Source organism: Vigna umbellata, chromosome 4 (assembly GCF_029865625.1).
Source record: "Vigna umbellata cultivar VRB3 chromosome 4, Vumbellata_1.0, whole genome shotgun sequence".
Lineage (NCBI taxonomy): Eukaryota > Viridiplantae > Streptophyta > Magnoliopsida > Fabales > Fabaceae > Vigna > Vigna umbellata.
The window spans coordinates 20,942,123-20,968,505 of NC_142168.1; the positions used below are offsets into that span (position 1 = coordinate 20,942,123).

The window sequence follows — 26,383 nt, forward strand, 5'->3', positions numbered from 1 at the left end:
TTGCATTTTTCATCCTTATCTAATTTAATTTAATAAAAAATAAGCAGTACAAGTGAGAGAACAACGGCAAGTTTTCCAAGACATCCGTACAGGACCAGAGCTAATTCGAAGGTCATGGAGAATTGGGAGCAGTCACACGAATCTATTAAGGCCGATGTCAGCCAGTTGAAGGATCAAATGGCCCAGATTTTGGCGGCTCTCGAGGCCCTGAAGACTACGGGAGGGGCGACGTCTGCGCAAGTTGAGGGAAGTGCTCAATATTACCCTCCGATGTTTAATGCTGGGAGCCAATCCGTTTCATTCCCAATGTATGGACTGCCTCCAGGTTACACCCCACCTGTGGGAGAATACACAGAAGGGGAGCAGACTTCATTCTCTTTCCCTACCACTGCTAACCTACCGCCCATCAGTACTCAGGGGCCTGTTGTAATGTCTGCACCTATGGCAAATGAAGGGGTGTATGCAAGCATGACTGATGGAATACGAGTAACCCCGGTGCCACCTGTGATTACCGGAGAGGGCTTTTCTACAAGGGCTGCGCCATATACTTCTTTTCAGGGGGTAACTAGTAATGTTGATGGGGCAAAGGATAAACTGGAGAGCCTAGAGGCAAGGTTGAGGGCTGTTGAGGGGTATGAAAATTATGGATTTGGGGATATTTCTAGATTGAGCTTGGTTCCTGGCGTCAAAATACCACATAAGTTCAAAGCGCCAGATTTTGAAAAGTATAAGGGAAATACATGCCCAAAGAGCCATCTGACCATGTTTTGCAGAAAGATGGCTGCATATGCTTATGATGAGCAGCTGCTCATCCATGTTTTTCAAGATAGTTTGGCTGGAGTGGCGTTAAATTGGTATACCCATTTGGAGCCGACTCGAATTCGTTGTTGGGCGGACTTGGCTGATGCTTTTGTGAAGCAGTATATATACAATACACATGTGGCGCCAGATCGTTTACAGCTGCAAAACATGTCGAAGAAAGACAACGAAAGTTTTAAGGAGTATGCTCAGCGGTGGAGGGAATTGGCTGCACAAGTCGAGCCACCTTTGTATGATAGAGAAATGGTGGCAATGTTTGTAAATACGCTCCAACCACCATTTTATGAACACATGGTGGGAAATGTATCTTCAAATTTTGCCGATATCATTGTGATAGGCGAGCGGATAGAGATCGGGTTGAAAAATGGGAAGATTGCATATGGCTCGTCGGCGGTTGCAAATTCTAAAAAACCCAATTTCAACTCAGGAAAAAGAAAAGAAGGAGATGTGCATGCAACATCTGCAACCCCGGTGTGGAGAGGTCAGGCTCCCACTCATAATTATCGACCATACTGGGGTCAACATCCACATGCAGCTAACGTGTCATTTGGTCACCAATTAGGCCTCAACAACAACCAGGGTACTATCAACCACCACACAACCCGACGAATGATTGGAGGGGAGGGGCAAATGTAGGTTCCAATGTAAATGCGGGTCCAAATACTTATCCAAGAAGGAACCAAGAGAGAAATTATGTTAACTTTACCCCAATTCCTACAACTTATACGGAATTATTGCCTCATCTTATCAAGCAAGGTCTGGTTGTTGTTTGTCCCCTGAGACCTTTGCAGCCTCCGTACCCAAGAGGCTATGATGCAGAGGCAAAGTGTAGCTATCATGGAGGGGCCGCTGGTCATTCCACTGAGAGGTGTCTTGCTTTCAAGCATAAAGTGCAGACTCTAATTGATTCTGGGTGGTTAAAATTCCAAGAGGATAAGCCTAGTATCGAGGCCAATCCTTTAACGGGGCATGGAAGTGCTTCGACGAATGCTGTCGAAGTGAAAGAACATGAGCTGGTGAGAAATGTGAAAGAAGTCAAGAGCTCTAGGAGGTTTATTTTGGAAGCATTGCTGAAAGTGGGTATCCTGAAGGGTGATTATGATGAGGGTAGGGCATGCGCATTCCACCCAGATACGGAGCACTCTATTGAGGAGTGTGTGGAGTTTGAAGAAATTTTGCAAGACCTGCTAGATCGTGGTCTGATGCAGGTATGTTACAAGAATGAGGAGGGAGAGGTATTTGCACAGACTGGTGATGAATCCGGTATGATTTTACCAGAGCCATTAGTGATTCGTTTCACTAAGACTACTTCTATCCCACCAACTCAAGGAAGGTCGCCCGTTGTTATCCGTGTACCAGCTCCTTTTCCTTACAGGAACGAAAAAGCCGTCCCATGGAGATATGGGACGCATACGTCAAGCGAAGAACAAAGCGTTGACCCGGCTGTCAAAAACATATCGGGGATAGGTGGAATGACTAGGAGTGGTCGAATTTTCACATCCCCAGAGTTGGCACGAGAAAGAGTTAATGATAAAGAAACAACGATGGCCGTGAAAGCAAAAGAATTCTTAAAGGGGAAGGGTGCACAGACAGAGGAGATCCCCGACAAGGAAGAGAGGAGAGAAGTTTCTGAAGAGGAGGCTTGTGAATTTTTAAAATTCATACAACAAAGTGAGTATAAGGTGGTGGAGCAGTTAAACCGTATGCCTGCTCGTATATCCTTGTTGGACCTGCTCATGCATTCGGCATCACACAGAAAGTTGCTAATGAAGATACTCAGTGAGGCTCACGTGGAGCAAGGTATTTCGTTGAATAAATTCGAAGGTATTGTTGGCAATATTGTTGCTAATAATTATCTCACTTTTACGGATGAAGAGATACCAGCTGAGGGAAGAGGGCATAACAAGGCTCTTCACGTCTCTGTGAAATGCCTAGATCATGTTATTGCGCGTGTTTTAGTGGACAATGGGTCCTCCTTGAATGTCATGCCGAAAGCAACTCTAGAAAAGCTACCTTGCGAAGGAATGCATATGAGGCCTAGTTCAATGATTGTGAGGGCGTTTGATGGTAGTAAACGAGAAGTGATGGGAGAGGTGGAATTACCAATACAAGTTGGCCCGAGTGTCTTTCAAATAACCTTTCAAGTTATGGATATTCTGCCAGCTTATAGTTGTCTGCTGGGGCGCCCATGGATCCATTCGGCTGGAGTTGTACCTTCTACACTACACCAGAAGCTGAAGTATGTGATGGGAGATAAGCTGGTGATAGTATCAGGAGAAGAAGATCTTCTTGTGAGTGGGCCCTCATCCACACGCTACATCGAGGCGGCTGAAGAAGCTCTCGAGACAGCCTTCCAATCGTTGGAAATCGTGGGAAATACTTGTGTGGAACCGTTTCCAATAAATCCTCGTCTATCATGTGCTTCTATTATGATGGCTAAGATTATGCTAAAAGAGGGCTATGTATATGGGGAAGGTTTGGGCAAATATCGACAAGGGCGTGCATTCCCTCTAGAGATCGTTGAAAACAAGAACAGATATGGCTTGGGGTATAAACCTACCAAGGAGGATAGGAAAAGGATGATTGAAGAAAGAAAAGAGCGCAGTTTGGCCCGTGCAGAAGGACGAGGGCCCAGAGAGAGCAAAATTCACATTGTTGACATCAAAGAAAGCTTCCGCAGTGCTGGGTGGATCAACACTGACCAGATAGCAGCTGTGGAAGATGAAGAAAGGCCTCAAAGTTTGAACTTTGTGTGGGCTTGCTCCCCTGATACTCAACTCAACAATTGGGAAACACTGGATTTACCTGTGATGCTTAATGTGAACAAAATGTAATAGTTTTAATTAAGCTTATAGTCTCGATTGGGGCCTTAGAACTAAAGTTTTGTGGATTGATTCTTTTTACTTTTCACTCAGCGTGACAATAAAGTTGCATTTCATCATCATTTGGCATTTTTCTTTGTTTATCTTATTTATTTATACTTTTTCATAAATTTAAATGATGCAGATGTGACAATGATTGTTGTGAAAATAACGATATCAATGTTCCTAATTTTGAGCACCCTATCAATAATACGGAAGATGATTTCGAAGATGATGTGGAACCCTCTCCAGAATTGTTGAGATTAGTGGAACAAGAATCTAAGGAGATAAAACCCCATCAGGAGGAGATTGAAATACTCAACTTGGGAGAGAAGGATGAGATAAGGGAGGTGAAAATCGGTACTAGTATGAAAACGGAAGTGAGGGAAAGATTGCGTGTCCTGTTGAAGGAATTTAAAGATGTGTTCGCGTGGTCTTACAATGACATGCCGGGTCTAGATACCGATATTGTGCAGCATACGCTCCCCCTCAAGCCGGAATGCCCTCCAGTCAAACAAAAACTGAGAAGAATGAAGCCGGAAATGTCCCTAAAAATTAAAGAAGAGGTCCAAAAGCAATTTGACGCAGGATTTTTGGCTGTAGCAAGATACCCACAATGGGTAGCGAATGTTGTACCAGTGCCTAAGAAGGATGGGAAAGTTCGAATGTGTGTTGACTATCGTGATTTGAATCGTGCAAGTCCGAAAGATAACTTCCCATTACCACACATCGATACTCTAGTTGATAATACGGCCAAATTTTCGTTGTTTTCGTTCATGGACGGATTCTCGGGATATAATCAAATTAAAATGGCACCAGAAGATATGGAAAAAACGACCTTTATCACGTTATGGGGAACATTCTGTTATAAGGTGATGTCTTTCGGACTCAAGAATGCTGGGGCAACGTACCAAAGGGCAATGGTGACGCTCTTTCATGATATGATGCATAAGGAAATTGAAGTCTATGTGGATGACATGATTGCAAAGTCGGAATCAGAAGAAGAGCATATTTTCAATCTAAGGAAATTATTTGAGAGACTGAGAAAGTACAAACTCAGGTTGAATCCTGCCAAATGCACGTTTGGAGTAAAGTCTGGAAAATTGTTGGGCTTTATTGTCAGTCAAAGAGGGATAGAAGTCGATCCTGACAAAGTAAGAGCGATAACGGAAATGTCTGCGCCCAGAACAGAAAAGGAAGTTCGAGGTTTTCTGGGAAGATTGAACTACATTGCTAGGTTCATCTCTCAATTAACTGCTACTTGTGAACCAATGTTCAAGTTGCTACGGAAAAATCAGGCTGTAGTCTGGAATGAAGATTGTCAAGTTGCTTTCGAAAAGATTAAACAATACCTGCAGGACCCTCCAGTATTACGTCCACCTATGCCAGGAAGACCGCTCATTTTGTATTTGACCGTATTGGATAATTCAATGGGTTGTGTATTGGGTCAGCATGATGAAGACGGGAAAAGAGAGCATGCCATATATTACTTGAGCAAGAGATTCACAGATTGCGAACAACGATATTCGTCGTTGGAGCGAACTTGTTGTGCACTGGCGTGGGCTGCTCATCGTTTAAGGCAATACATGTTGAGTCACTCCACTTGGTTGATATCTAAAATGGATCCTATCAAGTATATTTTCGAAAAGCCCGCTCTCACTGGAAGAATAGCCCGATGGCAGATGCTACTATCGGAGTACGACATTGTATATGTTACTCAGAAATCTATCAAGGGTAGCGCTTTAGCAGAATTTTTAGCCCATCAACCCATTAATGACTATCAGCCAATGCAACCTGAGTTTCCTGATGAAGATATCATGGCTTTATTTGCTGAGAACAGAGAGGATGAAAATGAAAAAGCCTGGACAGTATTATTCGATGGAGCATCAAATGTAATGGGGCATGGAATAGGGGCAGTGCTCATCTCTCCTGAGAATCAATACATTCCAATGACGGCAAGGTTGTGTTTTAATTGCACAAATAATATCACAGAATATGAAGCCTGTGCTATGGGTATTCGAGCAGCAATAGAGTCTAAAGCAAAAATTCTGGATGTATACGGAGATTCAGCTTTGGTTATCCATCAATTGAAGGGAGAATGGGAGACTAGGGATACTAAATTAATTCCATACCAAGCTTACATCAGGGGATTAATTGAATATTTCGATTCCATCACGTTTAATCATATACCGCGAGAAGATAATCAATTAGCAGACGCGTTGGCTACCTTGTCGTCGATGTTTGAAGTTGATCAAGATGCAGAATTGCCAATGATTGAAATGAAGAGTCATACTGAGCCAGCATATTGTCATTTCATTGAAGAGGAAGTAGATGGTAAACCTTGGTACTTTGATATCAAGCATTATCTTAAGACTCGAGAATATCCAGAGAAGGCATCCGAAAACGATAAAAGGGCGTTAAGGAGGTTGGCTGGCAGCTTCATTTTGAGTGGGGATATTTTATATAAGAGGAATCATGACATGGTTCTCCTTAGATGCGTAGATGCAAAAGAAGCCGAGCTGATACTAAAAGAAGTGCACGAGGGTACATTTGGCACGCACATGAATGGACACTCAATGGCCAGGAAGATACTGAGAGCGGGATATTTTTGGTTGACTATGGAAAATGATTGTTGTACACATGTGAGAAAGTGTGAGAAATGCCAGATGTACGCAAATAGTATCAATATGCCACCATCGACCTTGAACGTGTTGTCTGCGCCATGGCCCTTTTCGATGTGGGGAATAGATGTCATCGGAGCTATAGAGCCAAAGGCGTCAAATGGACATCGTTTCATATTAGTCGCAATCGACTACTTCACCAAATGGGTTGAGGCTGCTTCTTATGCTAATGTGACTAGAAAGGTGGTGACCAAGTTCATAAAAAGGGAGTTGATTTGCAGATACGGGCTCCCTGACAGGATCATCACCGATAATGCCACTAACTTGAATAACCAGATGATGACAGAGTTATGTGAGGATTTCAAAATTCATCATCTTAATTCTTCTCCTTATCGTCCAAAGATGAATGGGGCAGTAGAGGCTGCTAACAAAAATATCAAGAAGATTGTGCAGAAGATGGTGGTCACATATAAGGATTGGCATGAAATGCTTCCTTTTGCTTTACATGGTTATCGCACTTCGGTACGAACATCGACTGGGGCAACGCCTTTCTCGCTGGTATATGGAATGGAAGCAGTACTTCCGTTTGAAGTGGAAATTCCGTCCTTACGAGTTTTAATGGAAACCCAATTAGAAGAGGCTGAGTGGGTTCAAGCTCGTTTCGACCAGCTCAATCTCATCGATGAAAAAAGATTAACAGCGGTATGCCATGGACAATTGTACCAAAGAAGAATGAAGAAGGCATTTGACAAAAAGGTACATCCAAGAGAATTTCATGAAGGTGAGCTGGTGTTGAAGAAGATCCTACCCATACAAAAGGATCATAGAGGCAAATGGACTCCAAATTATGAAGGGCCATTTGTAGTGAAGAAAGCATTTTCTGGTGGGGCACTAATTCTCACAAGAATGGACGGAGAGGAGTTACCATTGCCAGTTAATTCTGATGCAGTAAAAAAGTTTTACGCATGATGATTCCGTGATAGTGGTTGCCATTAAGGGGATGTTGATATTATCGTTAAAGATTATTGTACTCTGTGTTTTTTTAATAAATGAAGTTCACGCGAATTCATTCATTTTTTGGTTGTTTGCATTCCATCTGAAATATTGCATGTCACGCTGAGCTGTTAAGTAGTCAAAGGAAAATGAAAATGAAAATAAATAAGCGCTTGTTGATAAAAGCATCACAGGTATATCAAGTTGGTGAGCTCGGTCCTGGAGGATGTCGAAAAAGGAAAACGAAAAAGAAGGTCACATGTTGAGTTTGTTGCTAATAAAGTTGTCAAGGACATAGTATTTTCGAAAAGAGGGTTTTGAAAAAATACCGTTGGTGAGCCCTTTCCTGATTCAAGGTTTTGGGTGTAACCGGTGTTCTTTTCTTGATAAAGCATTTGCATTCACATTACTTGAACCCTAATTTTTTCGTTTCCCATAAGACGAAAGATTTCGCCATATGCCTAATATTGGGGCAGTTTTCATCATGTTACATATCATCGATAATCCGTTGATTAGGGAGATATATATATATAAAAAAAAAAAAAAAAAAAAAAAAAAAAAAGAAGAAAAGGGGAAAAATGAAGTTGATGTGCCAAGCACTACATAGTTTCGTTTCAGGTTTAAATTCAAGAGAAAGTCAGACAAACAAGATTCGGAGTGACGTGTGGCCATTTTTCATTATCCAATCGTCAAAAGCAGTTCATTCAATTGCACCCCTTTTGAGCCAAAATTCGTAATTGTTTTCATCACCCTATACAAGAATCATTAGCATGTCGACGTCAATTCAAAAGGGTACATCATAAGCATCTAAAGAAAAAGAAAAAAAAATGAATGAAAAGGAAAGTATCATAAAGGATCACAACAGGGGCAACGATAAGAATGATCCAAAAGAAAAAAAGAAAGACGATAAACATGCTTGAAGTTCAAATCCCTAAGGACAGTTGACGGGACACCTTGCAAATGATTCTTGTCTAAAGACTTTAACCGTCAAACAATTATTTGGGCCTTTATTATCCTTTCTTTCAAAACCCTTTGACCTTTAGCCACGGTACAAGCCAATAAAAGTCCACACTGACTGAGGACTGTTGGTCCTAATCTTTCTCATGAATTTGACTTTGAAACAAAATGATGTGGTGAACGACACAATTCAATGTTATTTTCAAAAAAAAAAAAAAAAAAAAAAAAAAAAAAAAAAAAAAAAAAAAAAAAAAAAAAAAAAAAAAGAAAAAAAAACTCCCTGTCAATCGAAGATCATCCAATTTGGGGGAATCCTTCATACCCAAATCTTTTCACTTTTCCATTGTGCAAAATTGGGGCAGTATGGGAGCACAACATGTTAATAGCACTTTTCCCCAAAGGAGGGACACACAAACGTTAATCATTATTCATTTGCTTTTCATAACCATTCGTCCACATTCTACAGGGTTCAGGTTAATTTGGATTGCAAAAAGCGATAAAAAGAATTTTAACTCAGGGTTACACTTTCTTCCTGCTCATCAAAGGGTCCTATACCTATCAACGTTGTTTTTAGGAATGCGTTTTGAACGTACATTGTGTTTGATGGCAATATTAACAATGGATTCCAGGCATGGAATTTTCAAAAAAAAAAAAAAAAAAAAAAAAAAAAAAAAAAAAAAAAAAAAAAAAAAAAAAAAAAAAATGATGAAAAGCGAGAACAAAAGAAAAGAACAAAATGAAAGTCTCATGTGTTCATGCATCCATGCATCATCATGACATAACATCATCTTAGAGGAAGCGAGGAGAATTGTTTGCAAAATCTTCATGTTTTACTCGACATTTATCAACTTTTCAAAGTTATAAATCCAGGTTTTAATTTTCTGTTATCGACCCTCTGCATGGCAATGGTCAGATTTAAATTTCTGTTCTGTGAGTTTGGCCCTCTGCGAGGCAATGGTCAAATCCAGGTTTTAATTTTCTGTTATCGACCCTCTGCATGGCAATGGTCGGATTTAAATTTCTGTTCTGTGAGTTTGGCCCTCTGCGAGGCAATGGTCAAATCCAGGTTTTAATTTTCTGTTATCGACCCTCTGCATGGCAATGGTCGGATTTAAATTTCTGTTCTGCGAGTTTGGCCCTCTGCGAGGCAATGGTCAAATCCAGGTTTTAATTTTCTGTTATCGACCCTCTGCATGGCAATGGTCAGATTTAAATTTCTGTTCTGTGAGTTTGGCCCTCTGCGAGGCAATGGTCAAATCCAGGTTTTAATTTTCTGTTATCGACCCTCTGCATGGCAATGGTCGGATTTAAATTTCTGTTCTGTGAGTTTGGCCCTCTGCGAGGCAATGGTCAAATCCAGGTTTTAATTTTCTGTTATCGACCCTCTGCATGGCAATGGTCGGATTTAAATTCCTGTTCTGTGAGTTTGGCCCTCTGCGAGGCAATGGTCAAATCCAGGTTTTAATTTTCTGTTATCGACCCTCTGCATGGCAATGGTCGGATTTAAATTTCTGTTCTGTGAGTTTGGCCCTCTGCGAGGCAATGGTCAAATCCAGGTTTTAATTTTCTGTTATCGACCCTCTGCATGGCAATGGTCGGATTTAAATTTCTGTTCTGCGAGTTTGGCCCTCTGCGACGCAATGGTCAAATCCAGGTTTTAATTTTCTGTTATCGACCCTCTGCATGGCAATGGTCGGATTTAAATTTCTGTTCTGTGAGTTTGGCCCTCTGCGAGGCAATGGTCAAATCCAGGTTTTAATTTTCTGTTATCGACCCTCTGCATGGCAATGGTCGGATTTAAATTTCTGTTCTGCGAGTTTGGCCCTCTGCGAGGCAATGGTCAAATCCAGGTTTTAATTTTCTGTTATCGACCCTCTGCATGGCAATGGTCGGATTTAAATTTCTGTTCTGTGAGTTTGGCCCTCTGCGAGGCAATGGTCAAATCCAGGTTTTAATTTTCTGTTATCGACCCTCTGCATGGCAATGGTCGGATTTAAATTTCTGTTCTGTGAGTTTGGCCCTCTGCGAGGCAATGGTCAAATCCAGGTTTTAATTTTCTGTTATCGACCCTCTGCATGGCAATGGTCGGATTTAAATTTCTGTTCTGTGAGTTTGGCCCTCTGCGAGGCAATGGTCAAATCCAGGTTTTAGTTTTTGTTATTACTTGACATTGGTCATTTGGCACCGTGACTTGAATTGTTTTGTTCGTTTTTCTTTCAGGATTGAAACCCGGACAAAATTAGTGTCTTTATCTTTACTTAGCTTTACTTAAATAATACGAAAAGTTTAAATTTTCATATTATTTAGTAATATCTAAGTAAAGAGGGGCAGCTGTCAACACCCAATTTTGTCCGGGTTGAAAAAATGTGTTTTTATTTTACCTTTTTTATTTTATTTTATTTTATTTTATTTTATTTTTTTTTTTTTTATGTATCTAGATATTTGCTTTTAATTCAATTTCTATTTTATTTCTTATTTTCAATTTGTTTTAATAAAGTTAATTAATCAAAATAGTTAAAAAAAATTGAAAAGTAAAATTAAAATTAAAAATAAAAATAATAAATAAAATAAAATTGGAAAAGTAAAAAAAATAGAAAAAAGGAAAAAAAACGTGAAAAATGCTAGGGGAGACGTGTCTGAAGGAGGGGAACCGGGGTTGTTAGAAAAGAATATTTTCCAAAGATTTTGGGGGGGCAGAGGATTTGATTGGGAGGGGAGAGAGAGAGAAAAAAAGGGAGAAAGAGTACGCAGGGAATCATCATCCGGAGCTATCATTGACACCAGCACCAGCAGAGAAGGAGAAGGGCAAGAAGAGGTCACCGGCTACGTAGCGGACGATAGCGGCAGCCATAGCAGCAGGTAAGTTTCTGGTTCATCTGTGCACCCAAACCCATCGTGAATGCTCACTGCATAACTGCTTCTGCTATTCTTTTCCATCATGAATGTTTTCCCTCTGAATATCCTGGGTTCCCTTATCACCAACCTCCCCTTCCATTTATTCTTTGCTTCCCCACGTTTCCTCTCTTTGTCCTAACTCTCACAACGCCCTCGCTCACGGCCAATCTCAACAAACCAAAATCCAAAATCCATTACACAATCGGAAAACGGAGAACGGTCTCGGTAGTGAAAAGCGGAGAGCTCGACGAAGAAGCGGCAGCCCGTGTGTTTGAACTGGTGGAGACGAACCCTTCCCTGGGTTGCCGGTGTCGGAGAGAACAGATAAGAGCAAGGAAGCAGTGGCGCGGTGTGGTGTGGCGTGGTGCAGTGGCTAGATCGAGAAAGATGATGGCGTGGTAGCTGAAGGCAATGATACAGTGGCCATTTTCGTTGCAGTGGCTAATCTGGTCCGTGGTGGTCAATTGGAAGAAGACGTGGCCGTTGAGTGATAGAGTGAACCCTTTTGATCAGAGAGAAGGAGGCGTTGGTCTCATCTGAGAAGAACAGCGTGAATGAGTGAATGAGAATGGGAAGGCTGAACCCCTAGGAAAATTCTAGGTTAGAAACTGCCATATGGGCCAAGCCCAAGAGTGAACGAACGAGCGTTGGTTACCCCAAATGAACGAGCGCTCGAAATGAGCGCTCTTATCCAAACGAGTGAACGCTCGTCAATATTATGCTTTTTTGACCGTTCGTCCGAACCCCCAAATGAACGAGCGCTCGAAACGAGCGCTCCTTATCCAAACAAGCGAACGCTCGTTATACAAACGAGCGAACGCTCGTTATCTTTGAACCTTCTCACCAGCGAACGCTCGTTATCCAAACGAGCGAACGCTCGTTATCCAAACGAGCGAACGTTCGTTATCCAAACGAGCGAACGCTCGTTAACCAAGCCTTCTTGACCGTTCGTTCAGCCCTCTCCATGAAGAACGCTCGTTATCTGAACGAACGAGCGTTCGTTTCCGAACGAACGAGCGCTCGTTATCTCAAGAGCGTTCGTTACCTTATTTTATTTATTTCTTTTAAATATCCATTTATTTCAAATACATAAATAAATAAATTTACAAGAAAAGTTTTAAAGGTTAAAGCACACGTGCGACCGCTCGCGTAGGCCTTGTGCTGAAAATCTTTTCCTTTTCTTTTACAAAAGTTAAAAAAATTAAATAAAAATATTTTGAAAAGGTTTAAGCACACGTGCGACCGCTCGCGTAGGCCTTGTGCTGAAAATCTTTTCCTTTTCTTTTACAAAAGTTAAAAAATTAAATAAAAATATTTTGAAAAGGTTTAAGCACACGTGCGACCGCTCGCGTAGGCCTTGTGCTGAAAATCTTTTCCTTTTCTTTTACAAAAGTTAAAAAATTAAATAAAAATATTTTGAAAAGGTTTAAGCACACGTGCGACCGCTCGCGTAGGCCTTGTGCTGAAAATCTTTTCCTTTTCTTTTACAAAAGTTAAAAAAATTAAATAAAAATATTTTGAAAAGGTTTAAGCACACGTGCGACCGCTCGCGTAGGCCTTGTGCTGAAAATCTTTTCCTTTTCTTTTACAAAAGTTAAAAAATTAAATAAAAATATTTTGAAAAGGTTTAAGCACACGTGCGACCGCTCGCGTAGGCCTTGTGCTGAAAATCTTTTCCTTTTCTTTTACAAAAGTTAAAAAATTAAATAAAAATATTTTGAAAAGGTTTAAGCACACGTGCGACCGCTCGCGTAGGCCTTATGCTGAAAATCTTTTCCTTTTCTTTTACAAAAGTTAAAAAATTAAATAAAAATATTTTGAAAAGGTTTAAGCACACGTGCGACCGCTCGCGTAGGCCTTGTGCTGAAAATCTTTTCCTTTTCTTTTACAAAAGTTAAAAATCAAATAAATATATTTTGAAAAGGTTTTAAGCACACGTGCGACCGCTCGCGTAGGCCTTATGCTAAAAAACCTTTTCCTTTTACAAAAGTTAAAAATCAAATAAAAATATTTTGAAAAGGTTTTAAGCACACGTGCGACCGCTCGCGTAGGCCTTGTGCTAAAAAACCTTTTCCTTTTACAAAAGTTCAAAATCAAATAAAAATATTTGAAAAGGTTTAAGCACACGTGCGACCGCTCGCGTAGGCCTTGTGCTAGAAAACCTTTTCCTTCTTTATTAAAAATACTAAAATATTCCCAGCTACAAGTAATCTTTCAGCTAGAACTACGTAACCCTGATTTCTCATTTTGAATGAGAATACGTAGGAGCAAGGTCAATCCTTGTCGGGCCCAAAAAACTAAAAAATATATATTTTGTTTATTTATAATTTTATTTTAGGGATAGTTAAACATTTTGAAAACCACATCAAATTCGCGTATTTAGTTAAAGGTACTGCCTTAGGGGCAGGCGTTGTAGGGTGCTAATACCTTCCCTACACGTAACCGACTCCCGAACCCAGAATCTGGTTTTCGCGGACTGTGTCTTATCATTTTATGGTTTTTCCGTAGTTTTCCAAAATAAACTATGGTGGCGACTCCAAATCTCTTTTCTGAAACCGTTTCTTTTTGGATCGTCGTCCCGTCGCGATTCCGGTTGCGACACATGTGAATAATATTGTTAGGGGGAGCATCATAATTTGGTTTTGATATATCTGATGCATCTCTATGTTACTGATTATCTGTGTATCAATCACGGTTTGCTTACCTTTTTTTTCTAAAGCCCAAAGGGGGAGAATTATGATGATTGGTAATTGGTTGATAATCTGTATTGATTTGAGTAACATGGTTTTTTATTAATCATGGTTGTGCATCATCAAAAAAGGGGGAGATTGTTGAGATTGTTGATAGGGGAAGCAAAGGTTTAGCTTAACTCACAATCTCAGTAATATCTGAGTTTTTGGTGATGACAACACATAATTAATAACACGTGTATATTTTTTGTTACACGTTCCATATTTACATGTTATATGCTTTTGATCACCGCGTTAAATCTGTTCAAGCATATATGAGAGCATGTTTGTGTTGTTCATTGCATATCATTGTGTTACACATGTGTTTTTATATGTGAATGCATGACATATGATGCTAAAAAGGAAAACCAAAAGCACTTATGTTAAACTTGAAATGTGTGACAAAACAACAGTTTTAAGTCGACTTCATTATGAGGTGAATCGATTAAAACTCATGTCTCTGCACAAACTTTTTTCAAGTGTGCTGTGAGAGTTTTCAAAGAGAATGTTTTTCAAAACTATGCTTAACACTGTTGCATAATCGATTGCATGCATGTTGTATTCGATTAAGTTAGTTATTATTTTGAAATAGTGTTAATGCTTAACACAACTATCTAACGGTCATATTTTTTATTGTGCTGACCAAGCATTAAATGTTAGTCGATTGCATTAATTGTTCATTCAATTAATTGTCGTGATTTCTGCTAACTGGTATAACAAAATTGTTGTATTCGATTATATTAGTAGCTAAGTTGATTACAATGCGTCTAAGATGAGTTATTCTCTAAATTGACGCAGATTTGATTTTTGTAAGGACTTTTGTGATTCTAACATTTTCATATCTTTTGCAGAAAGGTGTGATCTTACAGAAAGTAAAGAAAAGCTCCAAGAAACAAGAGTGACCGTGGTGATCAACTACTTGTAATTTCTTAAAGAGCAAGATTATTGTGTTTTTCAAAGGCTGATCAACTTGCACATTTGGGTGTCATTGAGAGATCAGATTCTACAATCTTTTGAAGGTTGGTTTGAAGTTCCCTATTGTGATTACAAGAAGAAGAGTGTGCGGCGTTCTTAACTTTGAAAGTGTCTCAAAGGGTTTAGATAGCAGAAGAGGGGATTCTTGTTGTTGGCCTTGTTGTGTATTGCCTATATTTTGATTAAAGGGTTAGAGATGTGTTTTATATTTTTGACGTGTGGTCGCTATAAAAGCCTTGTTGTAAAAACCTTGATCATTATAGTGCATATGCTTCCTTTGGTTGGAAGGACACTGGATGTAGGCTTGGCCGAACCAGTATAAAAACATAGTGTTTGAATTTTCTCATCCCTACTCTCTTTATTCAATCGATTATGTTCTGCATTCATTCGATTAAATTTCTGCTACATTGAAAATCTTTTACCTTGTGATTCAAGAAAAGTATCAAGGCATCATTTTTTGTGAAAAATATTTTAAAAGATTTTATTTTTATATTTGACCAATTCACCCCCCCCCCTCTTGGTATAAGAAATTGAGTTATTCTATTTTAACACAATTTTTACCTCTCCAAGTTTGCAACGAGTATTTGCATCACTCTTGGTTCACCTAGTCAACACGACTTGTCTGAGTTTAACCTCTCTTGGTATCAACCCTAAACAATTGTCTAGACTGTTTAACTCAACTGATTTAAACACTATAAAATCAATACAATTAAATATGAGATTTTGCAAAGTTCTTTCTCTCAGAAAATTTTGCTTTAGACGATGTATGAACATAGTAACAATAAGCTTGAATGAGCATTCAAAATTTCTCTATGATATTCTTCTTTTTTATCTTCTCTTCATGCGTTTGTCTATTACAGCTTTCATTGAGAAATGTCTGTTAGACAAAGAGGTTGAACTATCGATTCTTTAAGCCCTCCATTCAAGATGAACAATCATTCCCTTAGACTTTGATGGGGTTTTATGTTCCTTCCACGCCCAATAGTCGAACATCGCTTAAGAGTTGAGTCTTGAGGCAATTTTAATGCTCTTTCCTCCTTCAAACCTCTAAGGCACCTTTTAAGGACAAAATCATGACGGAGCACAAGCTCTAAAGCAGACAATATCTCAGATGAGCAATGATTGACCCTAATGATTTCACTTGACAACTTTGATCAGAACAATAGCACCCACCATGGAGTCGACAACGAGGTTTTGAGACGAACCATCGGTCCCTTAAGCCCTCCATTAGGGATGAATAATTATTCTCCTTAGACCTCGATTGGGGAGCTTATGTTCCTACCATGTCCAATAGGCCCACATCGCTCAAGGGTTGAAGCCTAAGACAGTATAAACGCTTTTTCCTGCTTTCACCCTCTAAGTCACCTTTTCAGGATAAAATCGTGATGGATCCAGACTCCAAAGCAAACAATACTTCAGTAATTCGGTTATTAATCGTAAAGATGTCTTAACAGACTTGGAATCGGAACTTTGACGCCCACCGTGGGGTCGATAACAAGGATTTAAGATGAACCATCGGTCTTTTAAACCCTCCAATGGAATGAACAATCATTCCCCTTAAACCTCGACTTAGGGGGGTTATCTTCCTACAACGCCTAATAGTTCCACATTGCTAAGGAGTCGAGGCCTAAAGAAGTTTATATACTACTTCCTCCTTCCACCCTCTGAGGCATTTTTTAATAAGAAAACTATGACAAAGCACAAGCTCCAAAGCAGATAATACCTCGCATGAGAGGTGATTGACCCTAATGATGTCACTCAATTAACTTGGAATCTAAACATTGGTTTCCACCCACTAGTACAAAATACACTTTTTATAGCGATATTTTATACCTGCTGTAATCTATCAGGTGTAAAAAGTGATGCGATGGCATTATCGTAAATAATATAAGTTATTTTATATCGATTATACATAAAATAGGTATTAAAAATAATAAGGTGGCAAAATTGTAATAAATGACAAAAACTTTTACACCGGTTATCTTCAAAAACAAGAATAAAAAGATATGTCTATACCTATTAAACTTATAACCGGTGTAAAAATAAAGCGGTGGCAAAAATGTTGCGGGATCTGGAGGATCGGAATGGTTACAACAGTTGGTGAAGAAGATTGACATAAATTTTACCTTTCATAACATTATGGATTATATTATACTTGCATTTATTTATGTTTCTAATTTTTAATGTTCTTTTCTGTTTATGTTGTTTCATGAAGATATGATCTGTCTAATATTCTTGCGCGTTTCTTGATAGTTGGACATGATTATGCTTCTTGGAATAATTGAATTAATTTAATCAGACAATTAAAGTATTGTTTGTGAGTAACACCATGCTTTGCAGGCTGCAGATACCTTGTGTTGCACTCATGCTGTGATATTTTTGAGATAAATGAATCAACAAGATGAAGTATTGTTCATATTTTGCAATGAGTGTGAAGTCCAGTAATGCAGCAAAACAGAATTCTCTTTCTAGTTCATTATTAAACAATTGTATGTGTTTTTTTAAGAGATATCCTATGTTAATTCTCTTTCTCTCTCATCTCCGGTAGGGTGCTTAGATTTTGATCTTATAAATGTTAGTTCCACTTTTACTGATAGTTGATGTCAGAATCAAATATGTGGTCTCTTTACAGGTTAAGGAAGAAGTTGAAGCAGTCTTAAAGAGACATTTAACCAGCATGAAACAGTAAGAACTAATCTCCTACTGATTATATAAATTCCCATGACTTGGACGTGGTATTGAGCTAAAGGAATGGACTGGAAAAATATGCTATAACTGAATGATTTAAAATTGTTTAGCTTGACTGAAATTCATTCTTAGGCATCCTTTTTACTTGTTTTCAGGACTTGTGGAAAGGAATTGCATGCTACTGAATTAAGAAATTTGCACCATTAGTTTACTTGGTAACTCTCTTTCCTTATTTTTATATCTTTATTTTTCATTCTCTTGCCAACTTCATTTTCAATTTTCTTTATATTATAAATGGTTCGTGGGAAATATAGTTGAGAATACTATTTTCGAAGTGAAAATGGCTGGTTGGAAATTTTGAGTGATGTCACGGGTCTTAAGGTATATGAAGCAATTTCCTGAGCCTGTGATGATACTCTGCCTCCTTTGAAATAGAAAAGAAAAAAAATGTACTTAACATGTTAGCAACCACTTTAAGTCTTTTCTACTGTTCACTTTTAGTTTTAAATGCAAAAATTCAGTTTGTCAAGTTTGCTTGCCATAAAAGATAAAAGGTTATATCCAGTTAAGTTACCAACCAATCTATTGTCTACAAAACATGATTTGCTTCCTAAGTTTGCTAAGTATGATGTTGATCTTTTGACCATAGTGGGAGAGATCTTGCTTGTTCCCTCTAAAATCAAGCAATTATGGGAATATCAATCAGGTTTGAAAATGTGTTTAATAACAACTTCTACTCATAAAACAACGAACACATAGGAAATTTTGATATTACGCCATAGTTGTGCGGGTAGACAACAGATGAGTAAAGAACCCGATCAACCTAAGTTGTTCAGCTCTTTTGTTAGTGTGTTATTTATGCTTTAGTATAGACAGACAACAATGATAGATGATAATGCTACCCCATTAGAAGAAAGTCTTTCATCGTTTTCAAACACATCAAAGCATATGGAATGGAAGAAGGGGAATGAAAGTATGAAAATCGAAACCACACCTTTATAAGTCCACTTTTCTTGTCCAACTCATACTTGACCTTACTGTCTTTGCAAATTTCAACCACCTGCCATGGGAATTGATTTATTTCTCTAGGAAAAATCGTTGGGAAACAAGATTCTAAATTCTAATATGTTGTTGAGATCGCCTTATTTAATCACAGCCTTATTTAATCTGTTGTTGGGAAATTTCCTTCACTTTGGCCTTTTTTGCTTCCTCAGTTTTTCTGGTTTCTGGATAGACACTCAAAAGTCACAACTTCATACCCATCCCACTATATATGTGACGTATTTCTATGAAATTTGAAAAGCAAACAAAATTAGTGCTTGCTTATTTAAGGAGCCATTCATTTTGGCTTGTAATGAATATATGATTGGAATCTCAAAATGGTAATCATCATTAGGCACTGTTAATGGTTTACATTTAATTTTTATTCACATACCTTATCATTTTTATCCAACAAGGCTGATAGGTTCTTGTGATCAAGAACCTATGGAAAAAGCACTTGAGAACACACAAAGACAAATTCTCTGAATTATACAGCCTCCTTTTATTGAAAAGAATCAACAAGAATGGTGTTACAACATAACCCGAGAGCTTAACCTCTCTCCAAAGAACTACAAGAGTTCCCGCCAACCAATAATACTCAAAAACTATCCTCTCACCAACCAACCCACCCCTTTTATACTGACTTTCCTAACTGCCTTGGCAGTTAGGCTGGGTAACGTTTCTCCTTCTACTATATACAATTAGTTCCCTAACATTACTCCCCTTCCCCCAACAACCTTGTCCCCAAGGTTGAATACCGGACACTGCTCTTTTTTAGTCGTCCTGTCTTCCCACGGTGGCCGCCCTCTTGTCCCCTTCTTGCCAATCTAACAACACCTGAGGTATTTCTTCTTACTCCAGCTGCCTTGTCCTTCTGTCAAAAATCCTTACCGGCCAAAACATGGGTCGGTAGGCTTGTAATTCAGCTGGAAGTTCCTTCTCAACCCTCTTTTCACCCACAGCCTTCTTTAGTTAGGGAACGTGAAATATTGGGTGTATTCTTGCTGTCTCGGGTAATTGTAAATGAAAATCTACTTTCCCCACCTGCTGTACCCGTGCAGGGAGCTTCAGTCACTTCGCCCAACACGTCACCGCCTGTCCCCTACTCCACTACGCACATTTCCCACAACTGAAACCATGACTCAGCGTCCATTATTTTTGTAAATGCGTCTGTGTCACCCAGCTATCCTGCCAAGGCTGGGTCACTGCAGATTTTTTTCTTCTCTCCATCCACCACATACTGCATAGACATTTCTTTCCAGTTAATAACCACCTCACCCAGTTTTGCCAACCATGCAATACCCAATATTAAATCCACTCCACCGAGATCAAACACATGCATGTCCTCCTCTACCTTCACATTACCCAGCTTCAATCCCACCTTTTCACATCGCCCCCGAGTCCACTTCTTACACCCGTCACCCAAACTCACCACGTATGTGGCCGTTTCTGTTATCGGAAGCCTCAGTTCCTCCACCACCTTCCGGCTAATGAAATTGTGGCTGGCCCCACTATCGATCAGGACTACCACTCTTCTCTCCCCTATCAACCCGGTCAACTTCAGGGTCTTGGAAAGCATCAGCCCCTCTGCCGAACATGCCGACAGCTCCAGGGTTTTTGCTTCCAGGTTAAAGTTTTCCAACCATTCCTCCTCCTCGTCCTCCGCTAGTAACAGGACCCTTAAGCTCTTCTCCGCACATCGATGACCCGGAGCGAATGGTCCGCCGCATCGGAAACACCTTCCTTCTTCCCGCCTCTTCAGAAATTCTGGATAAGGTAAGTTTCTGATCATTCTTTCCCTGTTATCGCCTCCCGATGTGGTATTACCTATCGCATGGGCGTTACTCGCCGTTGATGACCCCTCCCTTCGGGTCGTACCAACTCCCTCTGCCCCACCTGTCCGCGTCGTGAAATTACGATCACCGTCGCTTCTAACGATCGTCGAAGCGGCTCGCGTGCTCATGGAATTCACTTTCACCCCGTTCCAGACTCCACCGCGCGCTCGATTCAGAGCGTCTTCAACATCCCTCGCTACCCTTATCGCAATCATCAAATCTGGAGGATCTTGGATTCGTACTTGGCCTTTGATCTCTTCTCGTAACCCCGCTAGGAAGAATCCCAATATCAGCTCCTCCGATAGCCCTTGGGTCTGACCCAACAGTGTCTCAAAGCTCCTTACGTAATCCTCCACCGTACCATCTTGCCTCAACGTTGCCATCTGTTCGTAAACAGTGCCCCGGAACCCACCTCCGAAGCGGTTGATCAGCCCCGCTTTCAATCCTAACCACGAATGATTCTTGGTTTTTTCCCCTCCATGCTAATGTAGGCGAGTTCAACCTTATCCTCCTCAGCCACCCTCTGGATGTCAAAGAACCTTTCCGCTCTGTTAATCCAACTATGCGGCTCTACCCCTTCAAACGAAGGCAACTCCACCCTTTTCCGCCAGTTCTGTGGTATTCCTCCATAGTCTTGTCTTTCGGGATTATTATTCACCGAGTTGCTACTCCCTTCCGTGCCACCGCCTGATTATTTTGACCTCCACCCATCAACCTCATCATTTGTTGTAGGTCACGCCTGATCGCAGCCGTCTCCTCCTTAATTCCTTCCACCGTAATCTCAAGATTATCTAATCTTCCCTCCTTTTGGCTATTCATCGCTGATCTTGCCGCCTTCTTGATCTGGCAGGTCGGACCAAATGATAGGTTCTTGTGATCAAGAACCTATGGAAAAAGCACTTGAGAACACACAAAGACAAATTCTCTGAATTATACAGCCTCCTTTTATTGAAAAGAATCAACAAGAATGGTGTTACAACATAACCCGAGAGCTTAACCTCTCTCCAAAGAACTACAAGAGTTCCCGCCAACCAATAATACCCAAAAACTATCCTCTCACCAACCAACCCACCCCTTTTATACTGACTTTCCTAACTGCCTTGGCAGTTAGGCTGGGTAACGTTTCTCCTTCTACTATATACAATTAGTTCCCTAACAAAGGCATTGACAGTTATGGACTTAAAGTAACTGTTGTTACAAAACAATCTTTTGTAATATCACAAAAGTATAAATAATGTTCATGTAGACCAATAAGATTCATAACACTTAATGTACGTATAGAGAGAATATAATTTATAAATTTATAAGATATATGATGTGATATAATAGATATCCATGAAATCAAGGTATATTTCTATCATTACTTCGTATCAAATTTGATGTCTTAGTTTACATCTTATAAAGTTTCTTATACTTTGTTCCAAAGTTTGATCTAAAGTACACCAATATTATAATTACAGTTAAAAACATGATTAATTAATCTAAAATTAAAATAATTAAACATAACAAATAATAAATGAAGGTTTAATGATAATTAAAAACATTTAGTTATATAAGAAGTGTTTCTTGTGAGTCGAGAGAGTATTCAGATACAATCTTTTAAGTTATATTCCTTAAAAAAACTTATATTGATTGAGCAGTTTTATATTGTGCACGTTGATGTTAGATTTTAGATGGTCAAATGTGAGATAAAGAAACACGATTGAATGATTGCTTGGCTTCATGAAATTTGGATTTAATTTTGTTTTAGCCTTGATACAGCAGTAAATTTGCTGCTTATGGACTTGGAAGCCATGGGTTCAACTCCTGGAAACAACTCCTCTTTTGTGGTTTTGGAAGTCATTAGGATGCCCATTTTGTTAGTGAAATATGTATTTTCTTCATGTGCATCTCTAGAGGTTTTGGCAACCATAGTTTTGGTGATTATAATAAAGGTAAGAGATATTAGTTAAGGAAACATGATTCTTTTAATTTTGAACTGATTGTGGAATGTTGTTATTTTGTAACTAATTTAAAACATGAGGCTAACCAGAGTTTAAGACTGTAAATTTCATCCTCCCCAAATCCACTGCCCTACATTGGAGAAAGCCTTCTTGACTGGTGCGTAGGAATAAGATCAGTTCATACTAGGTACCAAACTTTGTAGGTTGACCATTGAAAAGAAGAATGATCACATTTATGGTTTAATTGACCCTGTTGCCATTCAAGGAGTTGGGAATAAAGGTGAAGAGGTCCAAAACTACCTCTTAGAGGCTTTTGTAAACGAAAAAAAGCAAGTGTACTTAGCACCTTATTTGCAACAGTAAGTATATAATTTTTATTAATAAAATTTTATTTATGTAAATGTTATTTAACACTATTATTGTTTGAATCTACAGGGGTCACTGGCAATTGTTACTAATTCTTCCTCAACAGTTTCTTGTAGTTCTCTTATGTTCATTGCACAAAAAACCTCACACTTTGGCAATTAAAAATACACTAATATTGTAAGTTTTTAATAATTTATTTGTAGTGTAGACATATTTGATTTTACTAAGTTCTCATTTCAATGTACATTTAACTTTATAGAGTGGTTGAGGCATATTCAAGGTTGTAGGGAACACATATCGTCTCTAGAAAGAAGTTGCAGTTCATTACACCAACGGTAAGTAGTTAATCTTTCAAACTATAAATACAATTATAAATTTTATAATACTTTATAAATTTAACTTGTAGTGCTTACGTCAACCGGGAAGCTTTGAGTGCGGATATTATGTCATGAGGCAGATGCAGAAAATTATATCCGCAAATGTCGTTGACTCATGGAAATTGGTAATGTGAACATTTTATAACCAAGATTTTAAGCCATTAATATTATAACTTTACTCAAACTATTCATTGTGTAGATATTTGATGACACGTCTCCAATGGAACAACATGTCATAAAGAATGTTCGGGAGCAATGGGCTGCATTTCTTTTAACCATTTGTAAATGATTGGATGTTTCAATATTACATTTTGAGTTTAGGAACTATTTTATGTGTAATATGTTAAGTAACTATGTTAGGTAAATATAGTTAGGAACTTTGTTAGGTAGATATTACATTTTGATGTGTTGATGAAAACAATATTGATTATTTTACTTGTTATTTGATTATTTAAACTGTATTTTGGGATTGAATCTTATGCAGGTCTGAATATGGATAGTAGTACATACAAATAAAATATTTTTTAAAAAAATGTCACTTTTTACACTTATTATAGCACCAGTAGGTATAAACAGAAAATTTTCTCTCTAACAACGAGGAGGACTTTTATACCTGCTCCCATAGTATTAGGTGTAAATATAAGACTTTTATACCTATTATGAATAACACAGGTATAAAAAGTAAAACTTTCTACACCGATTCAAAAATAGGTATAAAAGATCGTAAACTTTTTATACCCCTTGTTTCTATACTTACTGAAAAATAGGTATAAAAAGTCTTTTTTAAGAGGTATAAAAAACCGTTTTTGTAGTAGTGACCGTAGAATCGATAATCAGGTTCTAAGATGAATCATTGGTCTCTTAAGCCCTTCATTGAGGATGAATAGTCATTCTCCTTAAACCTTGACTAAGAGACTTATGTTCCTACCACGCTCAATAGTTTCACGTGTCGAGGCCTAAGGCAATGCAAATACTCATTCCTTCCTCAACCCTTCAAGACATCTTTTAAAAACAAAATCGTGGCGAAGTTTCGCTCTTTAAAGAGGACAAGTGATTGACTCTAATCAGAATATTAGCATCCACCGTAAATCGAAAACAAGGTTCTAAAGATGAATCGTTGGTTCTCTTAGGCTCTACATTGAGGATGAACCTCATTCTCCTTAAACCTTGACTGGGTGTTTATGTTCTGGTATGTTAAATAGTCTCACATTACTTAGGATTTGATGTCAAAGGTAATTTAAATAATTTTTCGTTCTTCAACCCTTTGAGACTCATTTTAAGAATAAAATTGTAACTGAATATTGGTTTCCAAATCAAACAATACCTATAGTGAGATTATCCCTAACGATGTCTGGGCTAACTTAGGATCGGAACAATAAGAAAAAAGCTTAATATCTTATTTTGTCCCCAGTTTCGCTCGAAAATGTCAAATTAGTCTATCCTTTAAAAAATGCGTCAATTACGTCCTCACTTAATAAAATTTGCATCAATGAAATCCCTTCCGTTAAATTCGTACAAATGGCGTTAGTTGAGGAAGCAGAAGAAAGAGAAAAATAATTAACGCCGTTTGTACGAATTTAACGGAAGGGATTTCATTGATGCAAATTTTATTAAGTGAGGACGTAATTGACGCATTTTTTAAAGGATAGACTAATTTGACATTTTCGAGCGAAACTGGGGACAAAATAGGGTATTAAGCCTAAGAAAAATTATTGCTGTATAATTGGTTATTGTCAATTTTTTTTTATAGTTAAGTTTTTGTGCATTTATTGTGAGACTCATGCTTATAACTCTTGAGTGTTAACTCGTAACGTCGTTTGAGTTTGCATTTCTACACTTCCAATTGATTTGGAAGCAAACTCATTATTAAAATAAGTAAGCTCGATTAATATTTTATGTTGATAATTGAGTTGTTGAGTTCAAAGTAGTATTTTCTTAAAATGAAACACCACCATTGACTGTCATTTGATGTGCGAAAATAAATAAAAATTACTATAGGATTCCTTATGCTCCTCTAATACTTGCAGATTAGGGTTTTCTCTTTATCTCTACTACTCGTTGTAGTTCCCTCTATCAGACACCTCATCGTTCTTCTATTTCTAATGTCATCGTTCGATGGTTCGATCTATTTGTCATGTGCATTATTTTCTTTGTTTGTCACACTGTTGTTATTGCCAATTTCCGTGGCATCGTTCCAATCCTTCATAGTCGTAGTTGTCGTTTTCTTCTCAAGTCACGCCAAACTAGGCCACCTAGCTAGTTTCAAATCTTGAGTTTCTTTTTCCCTACTTTTATGTTGTTCAGTTTATCTCTAAACCACTTTATATGTAATTCATTTTATTTATTTTTTTCTTTACTTTAATTTTTAAGGTCTACTTCAAACATTGTTATCATCAATTTTATTTAAAAAATTTCTTGTTTGAAAACATAGTTTTCTTATTTAAAAACTTATATTGCTAATATACCAAATAAAAAACTAACTAGATTATCACCTTAATATTTATCTTTGATGCAGTTCTATATATATATATATATATATATATATATATATATATATATATATATATATATATATATATATATTAAAAAAAGAAAGTGGAAGGAATAACAAAAAACTAAAGCCATTTTTTGTTGGTCTATCACAAAAGATAGTTCTATTATACTACAGATAGCTAAGTCATTTATTTCTCATTTTCATTAATCTAAATTGAAAATCTTAAAATATATAATTTACTAAATTTTGAAACTCCTAATAATATTTCTAAGTAATTCCCAATAAGATTTTTAAGTAATGACCACTTTTAGTGATCAAATTTAAAGACAATTTTTTTTATAATCAAAATGTTGATAACTAATATTAGTAACCAATTCATAATAAAAATTATTTTAATTACTAATTTAAAAATTAATTATATTTTTTTATTTATAATAAAAATTATTTTAATTATTAATAATTTTTAATTTATAAATTAGTATCTAAAATATTCCCTAAATAATTAACTACTTTTAATCATTAAAATCGGTCATTTTTTTAGTAATTTTTTTAGTAACAAGAATTACCCAAAATTGTAAAATTCTTGGTAAATGTGATTTTCATAATGCCAGCGATTATTTTAGGGTTTATTAACCTACGTTAATACGTAAGTTTTTGTGTTCATAGTTAGATATATATATTTCCTAAAATAATAAAATTAAAAAAAAATATCATATAATTTGATTTTCTGATATGGAAAAGTTGTAATTAAAAATTTAAAAAGATATTGAAGTCTTTCTTTTTATTATT

At 37.8% G+C, this 26,383-nt stretch overlaps 1 protein-coding gene and 1 pseudogene across 1 annotated transcript; both read left to right on the forward strand.

Annotated features, from left to right (window-relative positions):
- The first annotated feature begins 429 nt into the window (after positions 1 to 429).
- LOC148199515 (uncharacterized) lies at positions 430 to 7,270 on the forward strand. The gene is made up of 4 exons (XM_088112684.1): positions 430 to 486; positions 559 to 1,399; positions 1,576 to 3,571; positions 3,826 to 7,270. Exons 1-4 carry the CDS (start codon positions 430 to 432, stop codon positions 7,268 to 7,270), a joined length of 6,339 nt encoding a protein of 2,112 aa, XP_087968810.1.
- A 13,706-nt stretch (positions 7,271 to 20,976) lies between these two features.
- LOC148199516 (uncharacterized) lies at positions 20,977 to 23,389 on the forward strand (annotated as a pseudogene).
- Positions 23,390 to 26,383: the final 2,994 nt, after the last annotated feature.